General features: G+C 37.1%; 1 protein-coding gene across 9 annotated transcripts in view; it reads right to left on the bottom strand.

The window, feature by feature from the left end:
- Nucleotides 1-236: 236 nt before the first annotated feature.
- The window catches only part of PRLR (prolactin receptor), a 122,937-nt gene continuing 102,111 nt past the window's right edge, over nucleotides 237-21,062 (bottom strand). For all 9 annotated transcript variants that reach the window (XM_005230393.3, XM_027797174.2, XM_027797175.2 and 6 more), the window contains 10 exons: nucleotides 19,418-19,587; nucleotides 18,452-18,618; nucleotides 16,711-16,852; nucleotides 15,132-15,264; nucleotides 13,746-13,915; nucleotides 12,309-12,478; nucleotides 11,181-11,325; nucleotides 10,219-10,318; nucleotides 9,205-9,274; nucleotides 237-8,575 (listed from right to left, as the gene is read on the bottom strand). In XM_005230393.3, the coding sequence (XP_005230450.1) occupies nucleotides 7,550-8,575; nucleotides 9,205-9,274; nucleotides 10,219-10,318; nucleotides 11,181-11,325; nucleotides 12,309-12,478; nucleotides 13,746-13,915; nucleotides 15,132-15,264; nucleotides 16,711-16,852; nucleotides 18,452-18,618; nucleotides 19,418-19,587 (2,293 nt within the window). In that variant the 3' untranslated portion in view covers nucleotides 237-7,549. The remainder of the gene's footprint in view (nucleotides 8,576-9,204; nucleotides 9,275-10,218; nucleotides 10,319-11,180; nucleotides 11,326-12,308; nucleotides 12,479-13,745; nucleotides 13,916-15,131; nucleotides 15,265-16,710; nucleotides 16,853-18,451; nucleotides 18,619-19,417; nucleotides 19,588-21,062) is intronic.

Raw genomic sequence — 21,062 nt, 5'->3', positions numbered from 1 at the left:
ACAGCACCTTCCACATGCAGAACAGGGCGAGCCCAGCCTGCAGACTGTGCTGGATGTCTAGCTTTTCCTATTTATATATTCTATGCTGGAACTGCTATATTTCATGGAGAAAGCTATAATTTGTGAATTTTATTCAAGAACTTCTATTAAATTGAAATGCAAACACCATTGCAAAAAGATTTTACAATGACAAAAGATTGAAAAGCCCATCAGAAAAACGATATTGATCTTACAAGTGAAATTGCTAGTAGATTTTATTAAAGCCAGCATTTTCAATATTAAGAACTTAAAAAATGCATTTTAAAGCATTGTCCTTCAGATACACTTAGAAACAATGAAGAATTCCTGAGTAACTATTCTTATACCAGTATTCTCCAACCAATGTACATACTACATATGAAATCTACTTTCTATAGTCTTTTTTTAAATTTTGGAAATTTACAGAACATTTGGATCTGTTTCATAAAATAATTGTGCTTCAAGTAATTCTGTTGCTACAGCAATGACACTACAATAACTTGAATGTTCCAGATTGCATACAAATTCTGAAACTGTAATGGAAAAAATGCCTAGCTTGTATTGCAAAGCTAGCAATGAAATGATTTATGCAAATGGAAGTAAGTTTGCATTAAATATTGGATCACTTCTTTCTCTGCTGGGAAGTATACCGTTTATTCTGCATATTATTCAGAACATGCAATTTAATTTATAAATATGTTTCTTTGTGAGAATTGCTGGCACAATAAGGCAAGGAGGTTCTACAGACTGTTCCCTGCACTTAATGCCATGACAGAAATTTGAACAAATGCAATTAGTTAATGGCTGGTGACAAATTTTTTCTGGGTGGTACTTTTTCAGATCAGCACCCTCTGTACTGCTGTATTTTACACAATGACTAAAAAAAATATGAAGCACAATATAAAGATTTCAGAAGCCCAGATAGTGCTGAGTATCTCTCAGCAATATAATGCATATATGGAACAGATGGTTGTGTTATTCCAGATGATGAATGTTTTTTATAGTCAGAAAAAAAAACAACTTTCCAAGATGAAAAATAAACAACACTAAAGTAACCCAAGAGCTGTGAGTGTGGCTGAGCAGTAGTTTCCACTTACTTTTGGAATGAAGGACATGGGGATGAGAATTAAGAGTAGTCTACAGCATTATGAACATTACAAAGTACAGTTGGACATATTTCTGCACGGAGAAAAATCTGCCTCTTCCTAGACATATATAATTTTCTGTCCTACTGAAAGGGTATGTTCTACAAGTGACTTCTATGAAGATTTCCAGCTTCCTTTACAAATTCTACTCTGTAAAACAGACCTTTGCAGTCTTTCTAGGAATCGAAGTGAAATTTTTCCGTTTGTACTGATGTCAAAACGAGGTAAAGGTACCCAGCAGCTCACAAAACCAGACCCAAAAGCAGCGTTGTTTTTTTTTTTTTTTTAAAAAAGACAAATTCCAGGACAAGCAGCATCACAAAGTAGAACAGGATGTTAAACCTTCCAGAAATAAAAGAGGAAGATACAGAAAAAGACTTCCTTATACCTAACTGCTCTGCTCACCAATGTCTTGAGTATAAGCCCAGCTTTTAGCGTATTAGCACTACAAGAGGTCACACAACTAATTCAGGTATTTTTCTTCATTACTTTTGACAGCTATAATAGTTTCTCTTAAAAACTTAGCTTAAATGGGATAGATGTATTTTAAGCCTGACTTCGTAATTTTCCAAATCTATCACCAAGACAGGGACTTTCTGATTAAGGAAAATGTTAACAGATACATTGTCACAGATACAAACTAAACAATGCCCAGAAATGCCAAGAGACCAATTAGTGGTATCCACGAAGTCCTTTTTTCTCTTGGACCTTCTAGGTCATTACATTATCTTTAATAAATAAAAAATAGAAGAATGCTTAAGAATGATAGGCATATACGTGAGACAATGTAAATGGATAAATACCGCTCATCTGTAGATCTGTCTTACTAATTGAAGGTTGCTTTTAAAAACAGTGTAGTACACTTTATTTCTCTTGATTTTTTTCCTTAGAAATATAGGAAATGCAACAGCAGATCGGATGAGGGGTCTAGCTCTCCAAGCATTCTGTTTGCCCAGGACCAGCATCAGATACGTGGAAGAAAGTCCTGTAACTGATAGAAAGTGCATGACAACTTCTTATGTACAGGGCTTTTTCTACACGTATATAATAGCTGATCTGTAGTAGCTGGTTTCAGCTTTTTACCACTCTTTAGTGTTTAATAAGGCTTTACTGCTTATGTGGACCGTCTCAGGTAGCTGTGCATATCCCCACTTCTGATATCACACTATTTTCTTCTCTTCCTTTTTTTTTGCACTGACTCATTTATCACTCCTCTCAGTTCTACTACTCATTTTTTCCTGTCTACTCTTACATTTGATCCTTTTGCTTCCATTTTCCACTCTCCCTCCCTCTGTCCTCAGCTGTAGTGAAAAATGCATGTTTATCTGCTCTGATTTCTCTCATTATCTACCTATGTACCTCCTATAGTGACTGTACTCCTCTTCCATTCTGCCACAGACACCATGTCCCTCTTCCCATCATTAAGCTTTTTCTATCCCCATATATTATGTATTTCTGTATTTATCTTTGATATATATCTTTGATCTTCTGCTTGACATACACAGAAAAGACAAAGAAATTCCCTTATTTGTTTCAAAATTGTTTTCAAGGCAGGGCACAGGATTGTTCCAATTAATGTAATTCAGTCCATCTTTCCATACCCACAGGAATGTGAGTCTGGAGGGTTTGGCATAGTTGAGAGCAGGGCTAGTCTCCATATTCACTCATTTAGGGACAGAATTTAAAGATTTACTTCTCAGGAACTCAGCTGAAAACAGGTCTTTCTAAATAGCAAGTACGGATAAATGCTTAGTTCCATTGCTGAGTTCCAGAATGAGAGCATCTCTGACAATGCAGCCCATTCAGTCCTAGAGCACTGAACACACAGGCAATGGCAAAAAACTTTTCAGCCCAGGAAAGGAACTGGCACTTGGCTGCCAAGCTGGTTAGTATGCTTTCCCTGCAAGATGGATTTTTCTTTGTTATTTTTTCATATTAAAATATTTCATCTACACATCTGAAACTTCCCATCCTAGTACTACCAGTGTGAGACAAGTGATGATTCCATGGCAAACTGTTAGTTAACAAAAATAATTTGACCATTACAGATTTTATAAAATCTTGATAGAATGATTCACAGTTTGACACACAACGTAAAATGCTTTTGTCTGCCTTTTTAAAGGGAGCAAAAAAAAAAAAAAAAAAATCTGAGGTAGCAATTTTTGAGAATATGATGCCTGATCTGATGACACTTTTTCATTTCATTTGTCTTTATGGCTTTGTAGAAGATGTCTAATATCTATCAACTGGCTTAGATGACTTCTGCTTCCTTGCACAACAACCTCAAATTGTTTACAGTTAATGAAAAATTATTAAATACATTGACGTGAACCCCACATATACAATGCTTCAGAGATCACACATTCTGCTTATTCAGTTTGAACACCTGCTGTCACTACACTTTGAATACTTAAATGACATTTAAAGCAACTGTATATTTTCCAGCCATTTAAACAGAGACAAAATCAGCTATAGCACAAAATTCACTGCTCTAACATAAATCAATTACATATTTGTTTTACAGTTTATTCTATAAACACATACATCCTTTTACTTGTATTATATAAGGTCAGTTTGCTGCATTTTTATTATATAATCTTTGTAGTTACACAGTATCATCATGATCATCCTTCAAGCCTGCGTCTTATGTGACAGTGAGTTTTGGGAGCACATGCCCTGCGTCAATAAATCCTATTTCTTTAGAAGTCACTGAGACACTAAAATTATACATCAAGTCTGTCTTTGCTGAGGAAAAAAGTCTTAATTACAAAATTTAGATAATGAGTCATATTTGTCAATACTGAAGAAAAACTGCTCATAAAACTAGTCTGAGTCCGAAGGAAAGGTAATTAATTAAAAAAAAATTGATTTCATGAATTTTATAAAATCAATTACTTCTGAAGAGCCTTTATGCTTCCTTTTAGGGCTTTTATGCTATGAAAAGTAATTCATGCTTCAAGTGACACATGCATAAATTTGACATTGAAAACATCATTCAAACTTTTCAAATAATTGTTCCAAGTGAGAAGGTTGACTAATAGTGCAAGAGCTAGAGGGCTAATCCCTGTTCCTCAGGTAAATTCTGTTACATAGTTCATTTCTCCATATATCAAAGGAGGTGTCCACAGCCTGTTATTCCCCAGTGGTGTGTCATAATTTTACAATGTGTACAACTGCTGCAAAATCTCATCTATTTCCTTATAAAAAACTATTTCTTAAGAGCTCCAAGCAAAAATATTGTTGCAAACAGAAAGAATGAAGTATTTGAACATCCAAAGGCCCACACACTTAGCTGAAGGTTATTCTGATTTTACAGAACAGTAGTTTATTCCCTTCTTGATGTCCTTTCAGATGTTAAAGGGCATTTTCAGGTATTGCTCCCACCTTGGGAGCAACAAGGTGTTTTGGAAAATAAAATCAGATCCAAGGGAACAATAATCAACCTGCAGATTGGTCCAGCTTAAAGAATGGAATATGTTTATGAAAATTGTGTTCAAATTGTGTTTAGCTAGCAAATCCCTCAAAAAGCTTAGCTACCTGGGAGCAATGAGCAAATGCGCCTTTTCCACTCTGGCTGAATTTCCCCCTTCATAGAAAGCCATGTCTTTGGCATATTGAGACATTAATCAGCAAAGGTGGGAGAGAATCTACACCTCACAGTGTAATTTAGGCTACAGCTATTTTGCAGCTTCAGTACCATTTTATGGCAAAGCATAGAAAACCTTCCACTCAGTTCTCTTTCTGTGTGAATTACTGGAGGTATGCTATAGTTACCAGCAGGTAGTCAGGATGAATCACACACTTAAAATCTGCTAAAAGTTGTGTCTGTTTGCCTCAGGTCCAAAGTTATCAATATGACAGGAACAGCCTGCTGCTGACACTTATCCCCTGATTTCTTTGGTTTACAGCATCAGTGTCATCCCCTGTGTTTTGTTTTACCCTAAGAAATCCACTGCATAAGGAAAATCTTTGGGCTGTGGTTTGGTAAGATTCTATAGCCTCTATGCATCACAAGATGCATCACAGAAGGCCTGTAGCAGCATGCCTTTATGCGCAGCATTAGATATAGAAAACAACGGCTTGGCTCAGATATGGCTATTTGTGTAAATAAAGAGAATGTGCCTGAACCGGAACAGCTCTGCCAGATTCAGTCAGAAAACAGAAGTGTAAATGAAGCTCTGTCGGAAAGAGTATATTACCAACTGACATACATGCATGCACACAAGTTGCTGCCCTGCAAAACATTCCTGATTTGAGATAAGTTGGTAGTTTCTTTGCAGTACTTTTAGCATCTCTAGAAAATATATGAGATATACTACAAATAGTATATCTACCGGAAAATTGTCTTGTTAACTATAACTGAACAAAATTTTACATTTGGCTGCCCTCTGGAGTAGCCACTTCATGTCTTCAAGTGTTAAATAAGTGGCTGAATTAAGAATCTAAGACACCTCCCTACACATTCAGCAGAGCAATGAGATTGCTCTGATCAAGCTCTGGAAGTGGGCAGTATGTTGCCTGTGTAGAGGAAGCAGACTTGAAATCTGATGCCTAAAGTAAATGTTATAGTATACACTAACACATATGTTTACAGACACACAGGTAGCTAGTTGAAGTCTAAAGTCCTGCCAGCAGAAGGGCTAGGCAGCTCAGCTCAACTGATCTGTACTTGAGCGATTCCATGGCCTGATGGTACAAGGCAAGAATCTGATTTGCCAAATTAGATTGGCCACCTGGGACCTTCAGAATCTGAAAGTCTCTTTTGGCTGGGTCTGCAGCAGGTTACCTGATAGTGCAGGAAGGCTACCAGTGCGTAAAATCATGAAAAGCTGGAGGAATTTAAAGCTGTTCAGGAAGGACAAGTACAGAAGACAGCTTACCTATAGTAAATACACTTTCCTTCACACATACAGTACCATTCCCTTACCTTATGTTTCCAGTTTCCCCTGAAGCTAGTGATAATGGCTAAATACTTGGTCAGGTTTTAATCAGGCATCACTTGGTCATACTTTCCTGGAGTAAATTAAACTTTTGTTTCAAGAAGGAAGGACCATTGAAAGTTCAGAGCCATTCCAGTATCATTGTGATTCTGCCTTCTGTTACATGGAATATGAGGAATCCTCACTGTTCCCACTGCTGTTTCGGGGACATCTGTCCAGCCCAAGTACATGGACTCCCTTCCTCATTCCCACTGCTATTTCAGCAGAACTCTGACTCAGACTTTATGCCTTCTATCTTTGACTTTGGAGGCTGGATTCCAAAATTAATGTTGATAAGTTCATTATGAAAAAGTTGACTTCAGACTTGCATTCCAGGCTCAAAGAAAAGTGCAATGCCTTAAGGATGCAGGAGAACACCATTCCATTAGTGATTAGCATCAGAGTACAAATTCAGTGGAAAAGAAGCTTTGCTCTCAAAACCGAGATTCTATTCTAATTTTATAATTACAGGTGATAAAAACATGTGAAACAAATAATTTATAATTCAAATAGTAATACATCTGCAATATATTAGAAATATAGTTTAAAAATACTTCATATTAATTAGTATAAAGTTTAATTTTATGCTTTGTCTAGAAATGGTAGCTTTACTTGTTACTGCTCTCTCAGCAGAAGGGAACAATAAAGTTCCTAAGTAGCTAGATAGCATTGGGAAATTAAAAACATTTTATTTTGCTTTGCTTTTTTTTTGATAATAGAAAAATAGCCATTAAAAATACATTGTTAAACATATGGACTTGTACTACAGTAGATTTGTATATTATGTACACTAAGGCAGTATATAAAATACTGTCCTGCTATTTTTTTTCGAGGTTTGTTTGGAGTGGGATATGAACGAGATGGAAAGTTTTCCGTCAGATTGAAACAAAGCAAAAATATATTTAGAAGGATTTGTTATTTTACTGTAATTTGTTTCTTTTTTATTTATGATTTCTATATAACAGCTCCTTTTTTCTTAAGGATTGAGGAAAATTATAAAGAAAACTTAATCTAGTGTCAGAATGTGTTCAGAAGAAAATACATTGTAGATGAGAATGCTGTTGTGCAATGATTTATCTATGGTGTACTGATTGACTCATGACAATTTTTATCTTTGTTGAATCTGCAGTATTCACTCAAGTTTAATCAACTAATAGAAGACCTGCAGTGCTGAATGATTAGCTTACAATGTATTTTTCATAGCAGGTAATACCCATTGCCTTATTTCCCTGTGTCAGAAATGTTTAATGATTCAATGTTTACTTCCATGATTATTACCTAAACCCACAGTTTGTTTTATTCTTTGTATAATACACATAGGAGGCTAGGCTTTTTTAAGGTACTGTTTGCTATGTGGTTTTGTTTTACTGTACCTAACTACTAAGTACGTACTGTACTAACTACTAATTATTTAAAGGAGGGCATAAAGGAAGATGGGTCCATATACTCTGATCCACTGGCCTCTCTTTTGCACTCGCTTGGAACTGTCAGACAGTAGCTCATATTTTTCTCAGCTTGACTTTGCTGAATGTTCCAAGATGTTTCCATTGCAGGTTCTTGAGAAACAGATGTGTGTTGCGTGCGTGAGTCTGGCATTAATACTAGAATATTATGGTCCACAACTGTTGAGACCTTGGTGTATTCTTTGCTGGTTCCTGGAACAGTGTATTTTTCAGTCTTTCCACTATTTTCTTTATGTTTCAGTACTACTGCTGGCTCCTCATCTTGTCTGACTTTGTGAACTTCTACATAATCCATTAGTTTAGGATTCAAAAAAGGTGACTTGTCATTAGGTCTGCTTTGTTTGACCTGCACTGTGGTTTGGTCAGTTTTGGAATGCAAATTTTCCATCTCTCTTTGCTTTTCCATGTCATCGTAGACAGTTTCAGTGATAGGATATTGTGACTGATGCTTTTCTTCATTTCCCACCAAAACTGGTGCAATGTTCACATTTGTGGTACCCAGTGTTATCTTAGGTGCATCTACAGTACTGTGGTAGGCAAACACAGGAGGCTGATTATTAGGTAACTGAGCTGCAGGCCATGTGGATGATTTTGTACTCTCATTGTTAAAAAGGAGTATTTTCTGTTCTGAGGCTATACATTGAGTTTCCCAGCTCCTTTTTCCTCTTTTATTTTCTTGGATGTCTCTTAGGTCTTGTCTTTGAAGTGTTGATGGAAGGGCATGGGACTCCCTGCACTTCTCAGAAAGAAGAGAAGGGCTGTCACAGCTCCCTCGGCCTGAGTCACTGTCTGTTTCCTTGAGTATCATTTTTGCATTTTTACTGGGATGACCATTGCCATGGCTTGGCATGAGTTGCTGATCCTCACTGTCCTCTACCTCCAGATATTCTATCAGCAGTTCCTCACAGTCTGATGTTGGAGGGAAACCATGGCAACCAAGGGCACTCAGTAATTCTTCAGATTTTCCTGTCTAAGGGCATAAATAAGATATATTTTTTCACTGTTAACCTTAGGGTTTATCTGACTAGAACAATTGTAAGCAACCTACATATTTAATATACAAATACTTCAATAGTTATATCACTAGACCTAAGCTGGATTTCTACTGCTGCAGAGAACAGTGGAAGAACAGAGGAAAATTTCTTTAGTTCCCTCACTGGGGAGCCATAATCCCAGAATTCATGGTTCTAAAATGGGAGGACTAGGGAGCTTTCAGCAGGTAGGAATCTCATGGGTTTAACAAGATGGAAATGGAGAATGATACAGCATCCATGTCCTGTGTCCCCAGCATGGCAAGAGACTCTGGAGAGTAACTTCCATGAGAACTGGTAGGAAGATCACACAGGCGTTGGCTCTTGTGGGGACCCAGGGAACAGCTGAGATCACCAACCCCATTCTCAAATCTCCTCCTTGCTAGTGCAAGCCAAGACTGCCTCACACATACCATCCACATGATCAACCTAAAAGTGTCACTTATTTAACATTGATTAAATTAATTGAAGCTGGTTTATACTTTATTATGGTAATAGTGTTTGCTAGTACATAATTTGGAAAAGTAAGTAATGGTGAATTCTTTTTGTGGTTATCAGTGCTACTCACCTCTAACAGATGTGTATCTATACCTTTTATCTTTGGTCCTGGAACTGGTGGTAGGATAAAGGCTATCATTCTAAAAAAAACCAGAACAAATACACAAGGTGTAAGTATGGCTCTTACCTCTCTATTTTTTCTCCCATTTCCTTGGAATGTAACTGACATTTTAAACACTTCTCCCATATCTGATACCTCCTTGTTGGACCTTTGTTTCCCGTCCACCTCTCAAGCCAGATAATTTATAAATCCAGTTACAGTTCATGTTATGTATGTATCCTTTGATGTATGTATAAGGAAGAGAGCAGTACAAAAGTTATTCAACTGGAAAAGTAACACTGCTAATGTCTTTTTATTATCTTTTGTCCCTTAACCTACGGGTCTCTAGTATCCCTGTAACTTCATCACTGGCCAAGAAACAGCTTTGTGGGGCACAGTTCAGGAGGACTAGTGAGCCTGTATGTACATACTTGACTGTCAACTGACTATTACTAAACAGGATTTATGATCATTGACTTCTGATGGCTTTTCCATCAACAGCTTCTATCTCTTTCTTCCACTCAGCCAAGATTTTTTGCAAGACTTGTACAAAAGTGATAATCTTTGTGACAACTTTCTCTTTCAGATTTGATTGAATTTAGCCAGTGTTCTGGGGAACTGACAGACAGGTGGGCAGAAAGACAATTTCATAATACAACCTTGTTTCCTTTAGGAGATCAGGGCAAAACCAAAAGGCATGTCTTCTACAGGAGCAGGGATACTCCAATGTTTGCAGAATACTTACATAGCTAACCAGGGTGGTCAGAACTAATAAAGACATGTCTTTACCAACCGAGAATTTAGCCTGACCTCCCTAAAGAACAGAAATACCTCTTCATCAGTTGTGAATTTAAAGTCAAATAACTGTAATTTATAGTTTATAAGAGAACACAAAACCTATAGGATATTGACTGAAATGTTAGAAGTCTGTTTTTGGAAAGTTTGCTGAGATTTTCAGCTCCAATTGTGAAATTGGTGACTTACCTGTACCCTTTCAAAACCATTGTCCAGCTCATGATTAAACATATAAGAGACGACAAGACACCAACGATGATCCACACAACCATATCTTTTACTCTAAAGTCTAAGAAACAAACAGAATTATTTAAGGACACACATCTAGCATATGCATAGTCAGCATGCAAAAAAAAGTCTCAAATCACTTTTATTTTAAAAATTGATCTAAACTGCCAAATTTGGTATTGAACCTAGAGGCCTTTACTAGCATAGATGGAGCTCAACAGTAATTATAATACCTGGTAATAAATATACTTTTTATTATGGCACTGTACAGGAAATAAACTCTCTTGGAAAAATGGTAAAAAAAATGTATGAAGAGGGAAATTTTGTCACAGCCAGTCATAGCAATTGGGTTCAAACCCAATTATGCCTATACTTCAGTCATTTCATTATCAAATACATATCACAGAATTAATGAAATGACGGGTTAAATGATATAGGACTAAATATTTTTAAGTATTTCTATTGTAATGTGACACTTTTTACATTGAGGTGTTTATTTCAAATTCATTCCAGATAAAGAATAGTGAAGAGCTGTTACTGTCTGAAGGCAGTCACTCTTTGTTGTCTATGTATCAGTTTTAATGCAGCCACTGGTATTCCTTTAATGAAAATGACTTAATTGAAAACTACTTAATTAAGTACTACCATGATGAGAACAAATGAGGCAATAAACAGAAAGGGCATGCTTTTAATAAGAATCAAAATCGATTCACCTTCTTAACTCCAAAAAGTAATGAAGTGGAAAGTTAACTGGGTGTGGTACAGGGACTCTGAGAATTCCTGTACCTTAGCAATGATGTTCTTACCTGTTCTAGGGAAATTCTGGGATGTCAATCTGCATAGGTGCCACAAACAGCTAACAAAAGTGTAACGTGAACTTACATGTAATAAAACAGTTACTGAAGGGATGTCTGGCCACTCACCGGTAGGGATCTGAATATACTTTTCTGAGCTCCATTCACTCCATGATCCATGGTGGTCTGGTTTGCAATGAATCTGTACAATGTACTTCTTTCCGGGATTTAAACTAAACATTCTATATTGTGTTTGCTGTCCAACAAAAATAGTCTGGAAATTAAATAAAAAGCATAAAATGCACATAGAATAGAGACATTTTCCTAGGAAAAAATCACAGCTAGGTTTAAGTCTTGGTATTGAAGGTGGGAATATAGAATGAATCTGGGTAGCTTCTTAATAAATGTTATGGGGTAATCATACATTTATTTATTTCTGTGGTTCAGCTTTCTAACATAATTCAGTGCTAATGAGATCTGGCTCTGATATACTATGCAAATTAAACTACTACAAAACCACATCATTAGTATATGGCAAATAGGAACGAACTGTGGTAATGGTAAGAACTGCAATCGTGAGGAGAAGGAGGCAAGAAAGAGAGATGGGGGAAGAAAATGTAGAGAGAAAAGAAGGAATGTGGAGTTGGTGGAGCTGTGCAGGACAGTAAAAAGTGAATCTTGCAATGGCCAGGGGGCTTGGAAGTGCAGTGGCAGAGGGAGGAGAGGGGGAGATACAGAGATGGCTGGTAAGTATTGCCGCAGCCAAGAAGGGGATGCGCCCAAATACCAATAACTGGAGTCTTTGGTTTGGCGCCCTGTTTAAGTTGCAGATCCTGACTACAGAGAATTATTACTATTATGTGGCAATGCCAACTATCACCTAATGGCCATTTGTACAAATTTCAATGATTTTACATAATGTCACTGAGCTTTCTGTTACCTGAGAAGTGCTTGTGGTTGGGAACAAATTATCACAAAAGAAACCTGACTAAATGAGAATGAACAATTTAAACTGTAATGCCAATATGATTAATGTATAATGGCCACAATTAAAAAGTAGTACTTTATCACCTGCTATTGCACAACAGCATCTGAGATACCTGTATTCTCAGCAGGAAATTGTAGATCACAGAAGTGCTTTTGAAAAATGATGAACTATTCAGTGTGTTTACTTCATTATATTCAGGCATGGGACCTGGATGACAAAATCTAATTGATCAGGAAACATCATCTAGCACAAACTTGAAACATCCTTACTTCCCATTCCTCTCCTTCTTCAGGCTTTAGTCGCAACTCATATTCAAGGGTAAGCCATCCAGATCTGACATCAGCCAGCGGGGGTGGAGACCATGTCAAGACCAGATATGGTTTTCTATTTATTGACTTTTTTAATTCCAGAGTTACGTTCACAGGAGGATCAGGCTGTACTGTTAAAAATCAAACAAATGACAAAAGTCTAAATGATTTTTTCATTGCATCTTAGGACGAAACACAAAATGGTGTGAGTGGTGAGTTGCCACCTCTGTTGCACCTGTCTAGTAATTTAGAACTGGTGCTGGCATACAGGGATCAAGCGTTTCCTGATAAAGTAAGCATGGATTTATGAATTTGAAGAAAAAACTGAAGAACAGTAAATATGTTGAGTTCATGTTGAGATTTCCCTTAATCATTTATCATCAGAAATATTTTTTTCTTGTATTACCATTTATTGTTGCTTTTCCCCACAACAATGTTTCAAAGTTAACAGCTTTAATGCTGTGTTATGAAAGCTGGGGTTTACCATAATCTTATCAAAATTGCTGTATATATTTAGGAATGCTTAAGCCACAGAGGTAGCTGATGAAACTTGCCCCCTTCATCTTTCACATTCAGAAAATGCAACAGCATAATGCCTACATGCATAGACAAGGATGTTTACAAATAAAACAAACCAGTAATATTAAAGACCTGCCTATATCTTAAAAATAAATTGAAATGGAATCCAGGTTTCTGCTACAGTCAGTCTTGCAGCTTAGTTAGTTCAGAGGTAGAGCTTCTGCATATTGTGCATGTATTTTGCCACTTGTCTGATGCAAAGCTTCATTGAGTAGTCAGGGCATAGAGGTAAAATGTAAAACTTGTTCTCCAGCAGCTCTTTTCCAGTTGCCAGACTCTAGGCAGCCAGATCCTCGATAACAAAATAGTTCTCTGTCATAATATTCCACTTTTTCAGAAAAAAAACCCAAATACTTGTCCACAGTCAGTCTGTGGAAAAAGTCTGAGGAAAGAGATTATAAGTACACTGCTATAAAAAGCACTAATTTAGCTTTGCTTGGGTCTGGAAGTACTTTTAGGTAATCAAATTTAAGTATTATTAGTTAAAAGATCAATTTGATTTCAGTTGCTGGTAAAGTGGAAAAAGATTTTAGCTAGATGATGTTTCTTGGGGCTTGACTGAAAGAAATACGGAAAACCAATAAATAGTTATTTGAATGCAGCTTTAAAGCTTTTTGTATTTTTAGGCTTCCTTTGAAAATAAAATGGCAAAGAGATGAATATTGATTTATTACTACAACATATAAGATCTTATTTGTTCTTATGAGTTTTTAACTTGGATATAATACTGTATATGAGAAAAAGCTGGAATTAAAATTCTTGGGTCAAAACCCGTAACTTGAATGATTTGGTTCCACAAAAATACTTTTTATCTCTTACCTATGTAAGTCACATCCACATAATGAGGATCAGAGACTTTACTTCCCATTTCATTAGTTGCCTTCACAGTAATATTGTATATGGTCCAGAAAGATGTATACTTTTTATTGAAGTAGCATGAATTGGGGCCTGCAGTTCTGTAATCTGGACATTCATAAACCTGTTCTTCTCTGAAATGAAAGAATCACGGTGATTAGGTTACACAGACTAAACCACCCGATTTGTTTACCAGTAATTTAGCATTATTTAGGGCTGGATCAGATTTGTCATGCCTAGCAACGTGAAGGAAATCAGAAAACTACTTTCGGACTAAGGAATCATTGGACAATTCCAGACACCGTAGTAAACATTTTACCCCAAAATAAACACTATAAAACCTGAAGAATTTAGGCTGTTGTAGATGCAGCAGTGGGCTGGTAGTGCAGCCCTTACTTTTCTGAAAGCCATTGTCCATTGCATAGCTCTTACAGGTTCCAGAGAGCCAGTACAAGTGATTGCTGAAGTCTTCTAACCTAGCTGTTAACAACTGAGTTATTTCCAACGTTCATTTCACACTTGCATTAGTTCTGCATGTTAGATTAATATGCTTTCAGAATCTATTTTGGTCTTTCATCACCTGTTCCTCAAAAAAATCTACTTTGTACCTGTCCTCCAAATCCATTCCCAAGCTTCCCAAAAGGAGTATGTAGTACTAGTTCCCAAGCTCCTCTGAGATGCGCAATAACAAAAAGAAAGTTGTGGATATGGACCTCACACTCTGTCCTGGGTGGCTGGACCAGTACCTGTCTTTTTCCATAGAGTTCCAGAGAGTTTTTCCTGGCTCTCAGCTGACTAGTATAGAGCTTAACATCCAGTTAGGACAGTGCAAGGTTTACCAGCGCTGGGTGAATGAAAAATAGTTCACAGGACCACCCCAAAAAACTGACTACGTCTTTAAAATGAATGTTTAGCACTTGATCTAAGTTCCAGGACCAAAATTACTGGATGGAGTTAGGAGACATTCATGGCCTGTGAATACTTATACAAAATAAGCATTATCACAAGATGACCCAGTATCTGGTCATTTTGGAAAGCTTTATATCTGGGGCTACATGGGCGAATTGCTACAGGACTGTGCATTTGTATTGTGTCCTATTATGCAGTTGCTGTGCATTGGCAACTTTTAAGGCAGTCTATATTTCAAGGCAGAAGAATCCACAGAAATAGGAACCTAACATAAAGAGATCCTCTTTCAACCTTAAATGTGTTGCTGCCAGTGCTATTCCTGAATATGTCACTTGGAAAAAAACATGTGGTATGGAAAACAACATCTCGTAAATGTCAAACCAATCAGGACTGATTTTCCAGGTCCTCCCAATAAAACACTAATTATACACAGCTTATTACCCTTCTTTGGTGTAAAGCAAAGTGTGGTTAGTAGGATGTCCTCCATCTGCACCAGGTTTCCACCAACAAGTAAATGTTTCTTTTTCTGGAGAACGGCATTTTATTATTGTAGGCTTTTCAGGAAGTGACTCTCCTGTAAGAAATAAAGAAATTAACTACTTAATAAGTTTAATGCATTAGGTAAACCCTGAATTCATTAAACAATGTCAAGCAGAGCACAGGAAAATACTTTTTTCTTTTCTACAAGGAAAGGCAAGATTTTGCTTCATATTAGCATGAGAAAGGAAGAACGGTTCAGTGGCTAGGGCAGAAACTTGCTACTTTAATATGAATTCAAAATCCTTTCCCACTGCAACTATGCTGAGGAACTATGTTTTTGTTCCCTGACTATGGCTCTTCTGTACCCCCAAATCTGATGCGTGCTCAAATACTGTCATAGCAGGTTCTCTGCTATCCAATCTATTTTCTACATAAACCATTTTTTCTTCAAAAAGTGTGTTTTAAGACACTTCTGACTGTTTAAAAATATGCTGTCATTTGTTTTAGCTTTTACAGGAAACAAATGAAGACCGTATGTGTTTGCCTATTTGCTCATGTCCCTGCCAGTAGCTCTCTTCTGAAGTACCTATGCTGATCTGCCCCCAAAGATACAAAGCAGCAGCTCTCCTATTTCCTTGCAAAGCAATGTTATGCTCAGTACTCAGGCTACTGGATTCCTGATGATGTTTTTATAGACTCAGGCAAAGCACTTAGAGTAGGGCAGAGGAAAATGCTTATATTTTCAATAAGATGATGCCAGTCAAACCCTTGATGAGACTGAAACATTTTCAGTTATGTATTTGTGGCAAAATATGGCCCTATTACATGAGTAATAGATATTTTCTACTATGTAGAGTAGGGGCATTGATTTTCCATATTTCTAATTGCCTAAGGCAGATTTGAGAATGTGACATTTAAGAAATATCTTTCTTCAGCAATCTCCCTGTCAAATAATGGACAATACAATTAGTGACAGCAGAATATTTGAGAAAACCTGCCTAAAGTGTCTGAAAAAAAGATATGATGTCATGCATATTTAATGCGTCCACTCAAGCCCAACAAAACACTGATTATTTCCATGTGATGGTCGCTGTGAATGTTAGGCTCTGTTAGACACAGAAGTGCTTTCAGTCCAGTGACTAATGAACAAATGAATGATTCTTATACAAATACCATTACCTGACATCTGTAGCTACAGAAGAAATCAACACGATTTTTAAATAGAGGGATGAGAAGAGTAAATTATTTAGGCACATCTGTATCAAAAGTGACTTCCTAGTAAATCCCAGCCTGTTTGTCATAGCCAGTTTCAAGCAGAGGATCCTGAGCAGGTCAAGACTGAACATTCAATTACACACAAAGGTCAAGACTGAACATGCAATTACACACAAAGTATGGTAAGAGACACTGTTCCTCCAGCACTGCGAAATGTCTGTCTGTGTGAGAACCAGGTTTTCAGGGCTGCCATTTAGGCACCTTTCACAATACTGAAAAGGCGAGACTTTAAAAACAATTAACAGAATAGCAATCATCCACTCACCATTGGGGATCTGAATGTGTTTTTCAGAGCTCCACTCACTCCATTCTCCAAGGTCCAACCTGCAACGCACCTGAACAACGTACTTCACCCCAGCTTGCAGTCCAATCAGTTTGTACTGCGTCTGCACTCCAACAGATATTGTCTGGAAAAGAAAATTGACTGGAAAAATAGTAAAGGATTGTGCCATTTTAACAAATAAACCATAAAGGATTAGGCTTGTGTCACTGACACCAAAAGGCAAGGGATTAAGTTATAAGATGTGAATTACAAAGAAGCAAAGGTAGTAACTTAACAGAAAAACTCACTTCAGTGACACTGAGATTCTGATACTCTAGAACGTATTTAATTGTAGACTTTCTGTAAATTAGTATTCCACCAGATCCACAATGCAAGGAACATTATAGGTAGTTCAATTCACAGATAAATCCTCTGTGTAACGTTTCTTAGTGACTAGTTTTAGTGCTTATTATTAAGTGCCTTCCTCAGGCCCTTTGAATCTCTCTTCAGAAGTCTTTCAAGATGCATTGATTTCTCCATTATTAAGGCATCAGCTGTTCAGGTGGCATTGAGGCCACCTGACTACAACCTCAAGAATGGTATTTTATCCTGTTATCTGTGGAAGTGCTGTGGCCCGCTCCTAGCAAAATGGCAACAGCTGGGAATGCTAATGGAAATGGGGTGTGGGTGTGTGTGTGTGAGAGTAGGACACCCCAGACTTTCTGAGAGGGGGGGTTGCCCTCAACTGGTGATGTTGAAGAGGATGATGACAACTCTTAACCCGATTAGATAGTAATTAGGGAATAAATGAGAGACTTCTGAAACAAAAAGGGTCAGCTTGAAAAGCAGTACCAAAGAAGCATGAAAATTTGTAATAGCTGGGGAAGACTGGAAAAATCAGCAGTAGCCAAAGTTTAGTCTGATGCTGTCAGAAACTTCTCTGGTAGCATCATGGCCTCTGCCTGAGCCAGACAGGGCAGCCTCCCTCTCTGGTGCTATGAGAAGCTGCACACCAGACAGGGTGGGCTGAAGCAATCAGGAAACCACACCTGGGTGCATGCATGTGACAGTTTGGGTGCTTTCTCACTAATATGTCTTAGTAGACTGTAAGAAGGGAGGTGGATTCACATTAAGTTAAAGCATGTATGTCCGCTGCAGAAGTGGGTGTAAATAAAGGAGTTTGTACCCTCAGGAGGCTGGAGTGTGGCTGTAACCTACTTTTCCTGGGACAGGGGAATTTCTCTATATAGCTTATTTCTGAAATCAGTTATAGAAGTGTGTTTATAAATTTGTAGGTGCCTATTAACATTTTTAAGTGCCCAGTACTGTGATTTACCTGTTGTATTGCTGATACTGTCCTTGACTGCATCGTTAACTGATTGCTTGTTAATTACATCTTAATGAATCAATAAACTGCTTTCATCCTTGTATGGTTTAAACTGTATGAACTGAGCAGTTTCTTAGGACACTTGGGAACAGATGCATGGACAAAAATTCCAATTAAATATTGTATCAGTAGACTAAATAGGTTTTTTTTTAGTATATGACATTAGCACAATTGTACAAATACCTTCAATTTCACTGTCTCCAAAAATCATTACAATATTTTTCTTTCTTTAGTCAGACTTGGTTACATTAATTTTTCTACCCTTATGGAAACTAGAGTTTTTATAATACTAGTTAAATTCAGACAAGAACACTCACTGACAAGAGCATTTACACAATAAATATACTTTTCTATTACCTCCCACTCTTCCTTTTCCTCAGGTTTTAGTCGTAGCTCATAGTGATACACATGTGAATTAGAGCTGACATCAGACAATGGAGGTGGAGACCATTTTGCCCAAAGGTACTTCATGCTAGCAGATGTTTGTTTTTCTAGAGAGAAGTTCACAGGAGCATCTGGCTGAACTGTATAAATGAAATTTTTTCCATTAGTGATTTAATTTTACTCTCAAAAAGGCACCTCCTTTATGGTTTTGTATTTCATCACATTGGTTTCGGATCATACATGCACTTCTATAAGGGAACAGTACCATAGCCTTTTTTTCCTTTCTCCCTAATAATGTTTAACTGGCTACCAATTTACCACAGTATCAGCAAATCTTAGACTTTACTATGAAATTGTCGGGCTAAGGAAATACAAATCATAATTTCATTAGGCCACTTCTTGCAAAATTAGAACATCAGATATTTCATAGCTAAAAAGACTAAGTATATATCATTACAATGTGTAGATTATGCACATGCAGAAAGCATGATGGAGTTAGGAATATGAAATACTACAAAAAGCCCACAGAGTGCTTAGGCAGTTGTTTTTACCCTCCCAAGACTGCAGTGCCAGCATCCAGAAAGATGTTTAAATGTTAAAAATTTAGGTAGCTTAACCTAATTTGAAAGTTTTATAATCTGTAGTGCTAGGAACCTACAAAACGGTCATTGAGTCTAATGGAAGTACTGGAGATAACTAGAAACTGGAGCCATTTTTTTTCAGATAAATAAATAGGTAGTTACTTAATTTATAAGTAAAATGCAGTTTTCACTTGAATTAAAGATGCATATTTTAGATCAACTGTAGACAAAAATTCCCCTATAGCAAGTCAAGTTTCACATAATGAGGAAAGAAATCTCTCACCACTGCTTGTTCTGGGATTAAAAACCACATACATCTCCAACTAGTTTGTTTTCAATTTCATTCTTCTCTTCTTACCTATGGAGGTTAGATCCACATACTGAGGATCTGAACGGTTACTTCCAATCTCATTCATTGCCATTACAGTGATATTATATGTTGTCCAGGGAGTTGTGTGGTTTTTATCAAAGTAGCAGGAATTGGGACCTGATGTTTGGTAGTCTGGACATTCATAGATGTCTTCTTCACTGAAATAAAATTATTTAAAAAGTTAAAAGTTTAGGAAATTAAGCAAATCAGATAATATTCTAGTAATGACCTAGATTCAGCAAAAGAATTTGAAACGTTTAACTTTAAACCTATGTGTAATCCCACCTATGGGGAACATTTTGATGAGTATTAAATGCTATTATCGTAAGTGCTTCATTGCTATTCTTACTGCAGTTGTTCAGGGTGAGCACTTTTGTCCTTTTTTATACATAGTATGTTGACAAAAGAATGGAAAAAGAAAATTCCAGAGACAGCATAGAGCAATATTTAAAAATGTTCAAAAGCAAGTTAAAAGGCAAATTAAATATTCATTTTGACTAAAGAAGAAAAGTTGCTAAACATCTTCTTTACATATTTCCTGTGGAAAGTAACCTGATGGGACCTATGGCAGAGGAGTGTTTTATTGATTATTTTGTTTTCAGCAAGATGTTAATTTATCTGCTTTTTAACATGATCATCATCACAACTGTCTCAACAAAAATTGATTAATTTGTGATCTCTTACCTATTAACTTTATATGGGTCTTCAGCTTTTTTAGGAGAGGGGTTGTTTTTACTCAATTAAAACTGACCTGGGTGATGTACTCAAAGCCAATCCCAGGTGTGAAGAACTGCACAAACCCAAAGCACCAGCTGAGATGGTTCAAGGATGCACTTTAGTCCCACTGTTATGTTCTATGCATTGCTAATAACAAGGTCTTTTATTTTTTCCAGGCAGTTTTGTCCCAGATCACAAAGAAAAGATGCGAGTAAGGGGACTGTGCCTGGGAGACAATGAGCTAAGAAAGGCAACCTTGTCCCAGATCTGGAGTGCTTGTCAGTACCTGGTGTTCAGCAGATTTAATGAAGTGCTCCTATCCATTCCTAAGCAGGACTGTTCTGGGCTGTGATAAGTATGACTTAAAATGTTCATTAAAAATTCTGTTTTGATTAAGATTTAAGCATTTGGACTTCCATGAAATAAAAGCTCTTTGATCATTGCTGAGCACAGTAGCTTCATTAAAGGCCGCATCTTTCCTGACCAATTAAGAGCAAATGATTTGGAGTTTATTTAACTGATGCAGGGATGTCTGAGGCTTTACCTTATCCATTCTGAACATCACTGGATTTATTCAAATGAATTTGATCCCTGAGCCTCCCTGTTTACTTGGCCCTGTTCAGAGATGTCTTGTTTTCAGGGAGAAAGAGCAGTTATACAAAGAAGCACAGGTTAGGCGAAGTTGCTAAATATACACATATTTTATTCTTGAACAGGACAAGAGAGTCACAGACTTTACCCCAACAGTAACTTTTGAGATGCAATACACACATATGATTTTACTCCATTTTGGGAACCATGAGGCTGGCGACAAATCAAGAAGGGGAAGCCAAGCCTCTCTATGGGTTTTCTCCAGATGAGTGTTTGCAGTGCAATGTAAATGGACAAGCCTCTCAGCAGGGCCCTCAGGGCACCG

Source organism: Falco peregrinus, chromosome Z, assembly GCF_023634155.1.
Source record: "Falco peregrinus isolate bFalPer1 chromosome Z, bFalPer1.pri, whole genome shotgun sequence".
Classification (NCBI taxonomy): Eukaryota; Metazoa; Chordata; class Aves; order Falconiformes; family Falconidae; genus Falco; species Falco peregrinus.
This window is presented reverse-complemented; position numbering and strand designations above follow the sequence as displayed.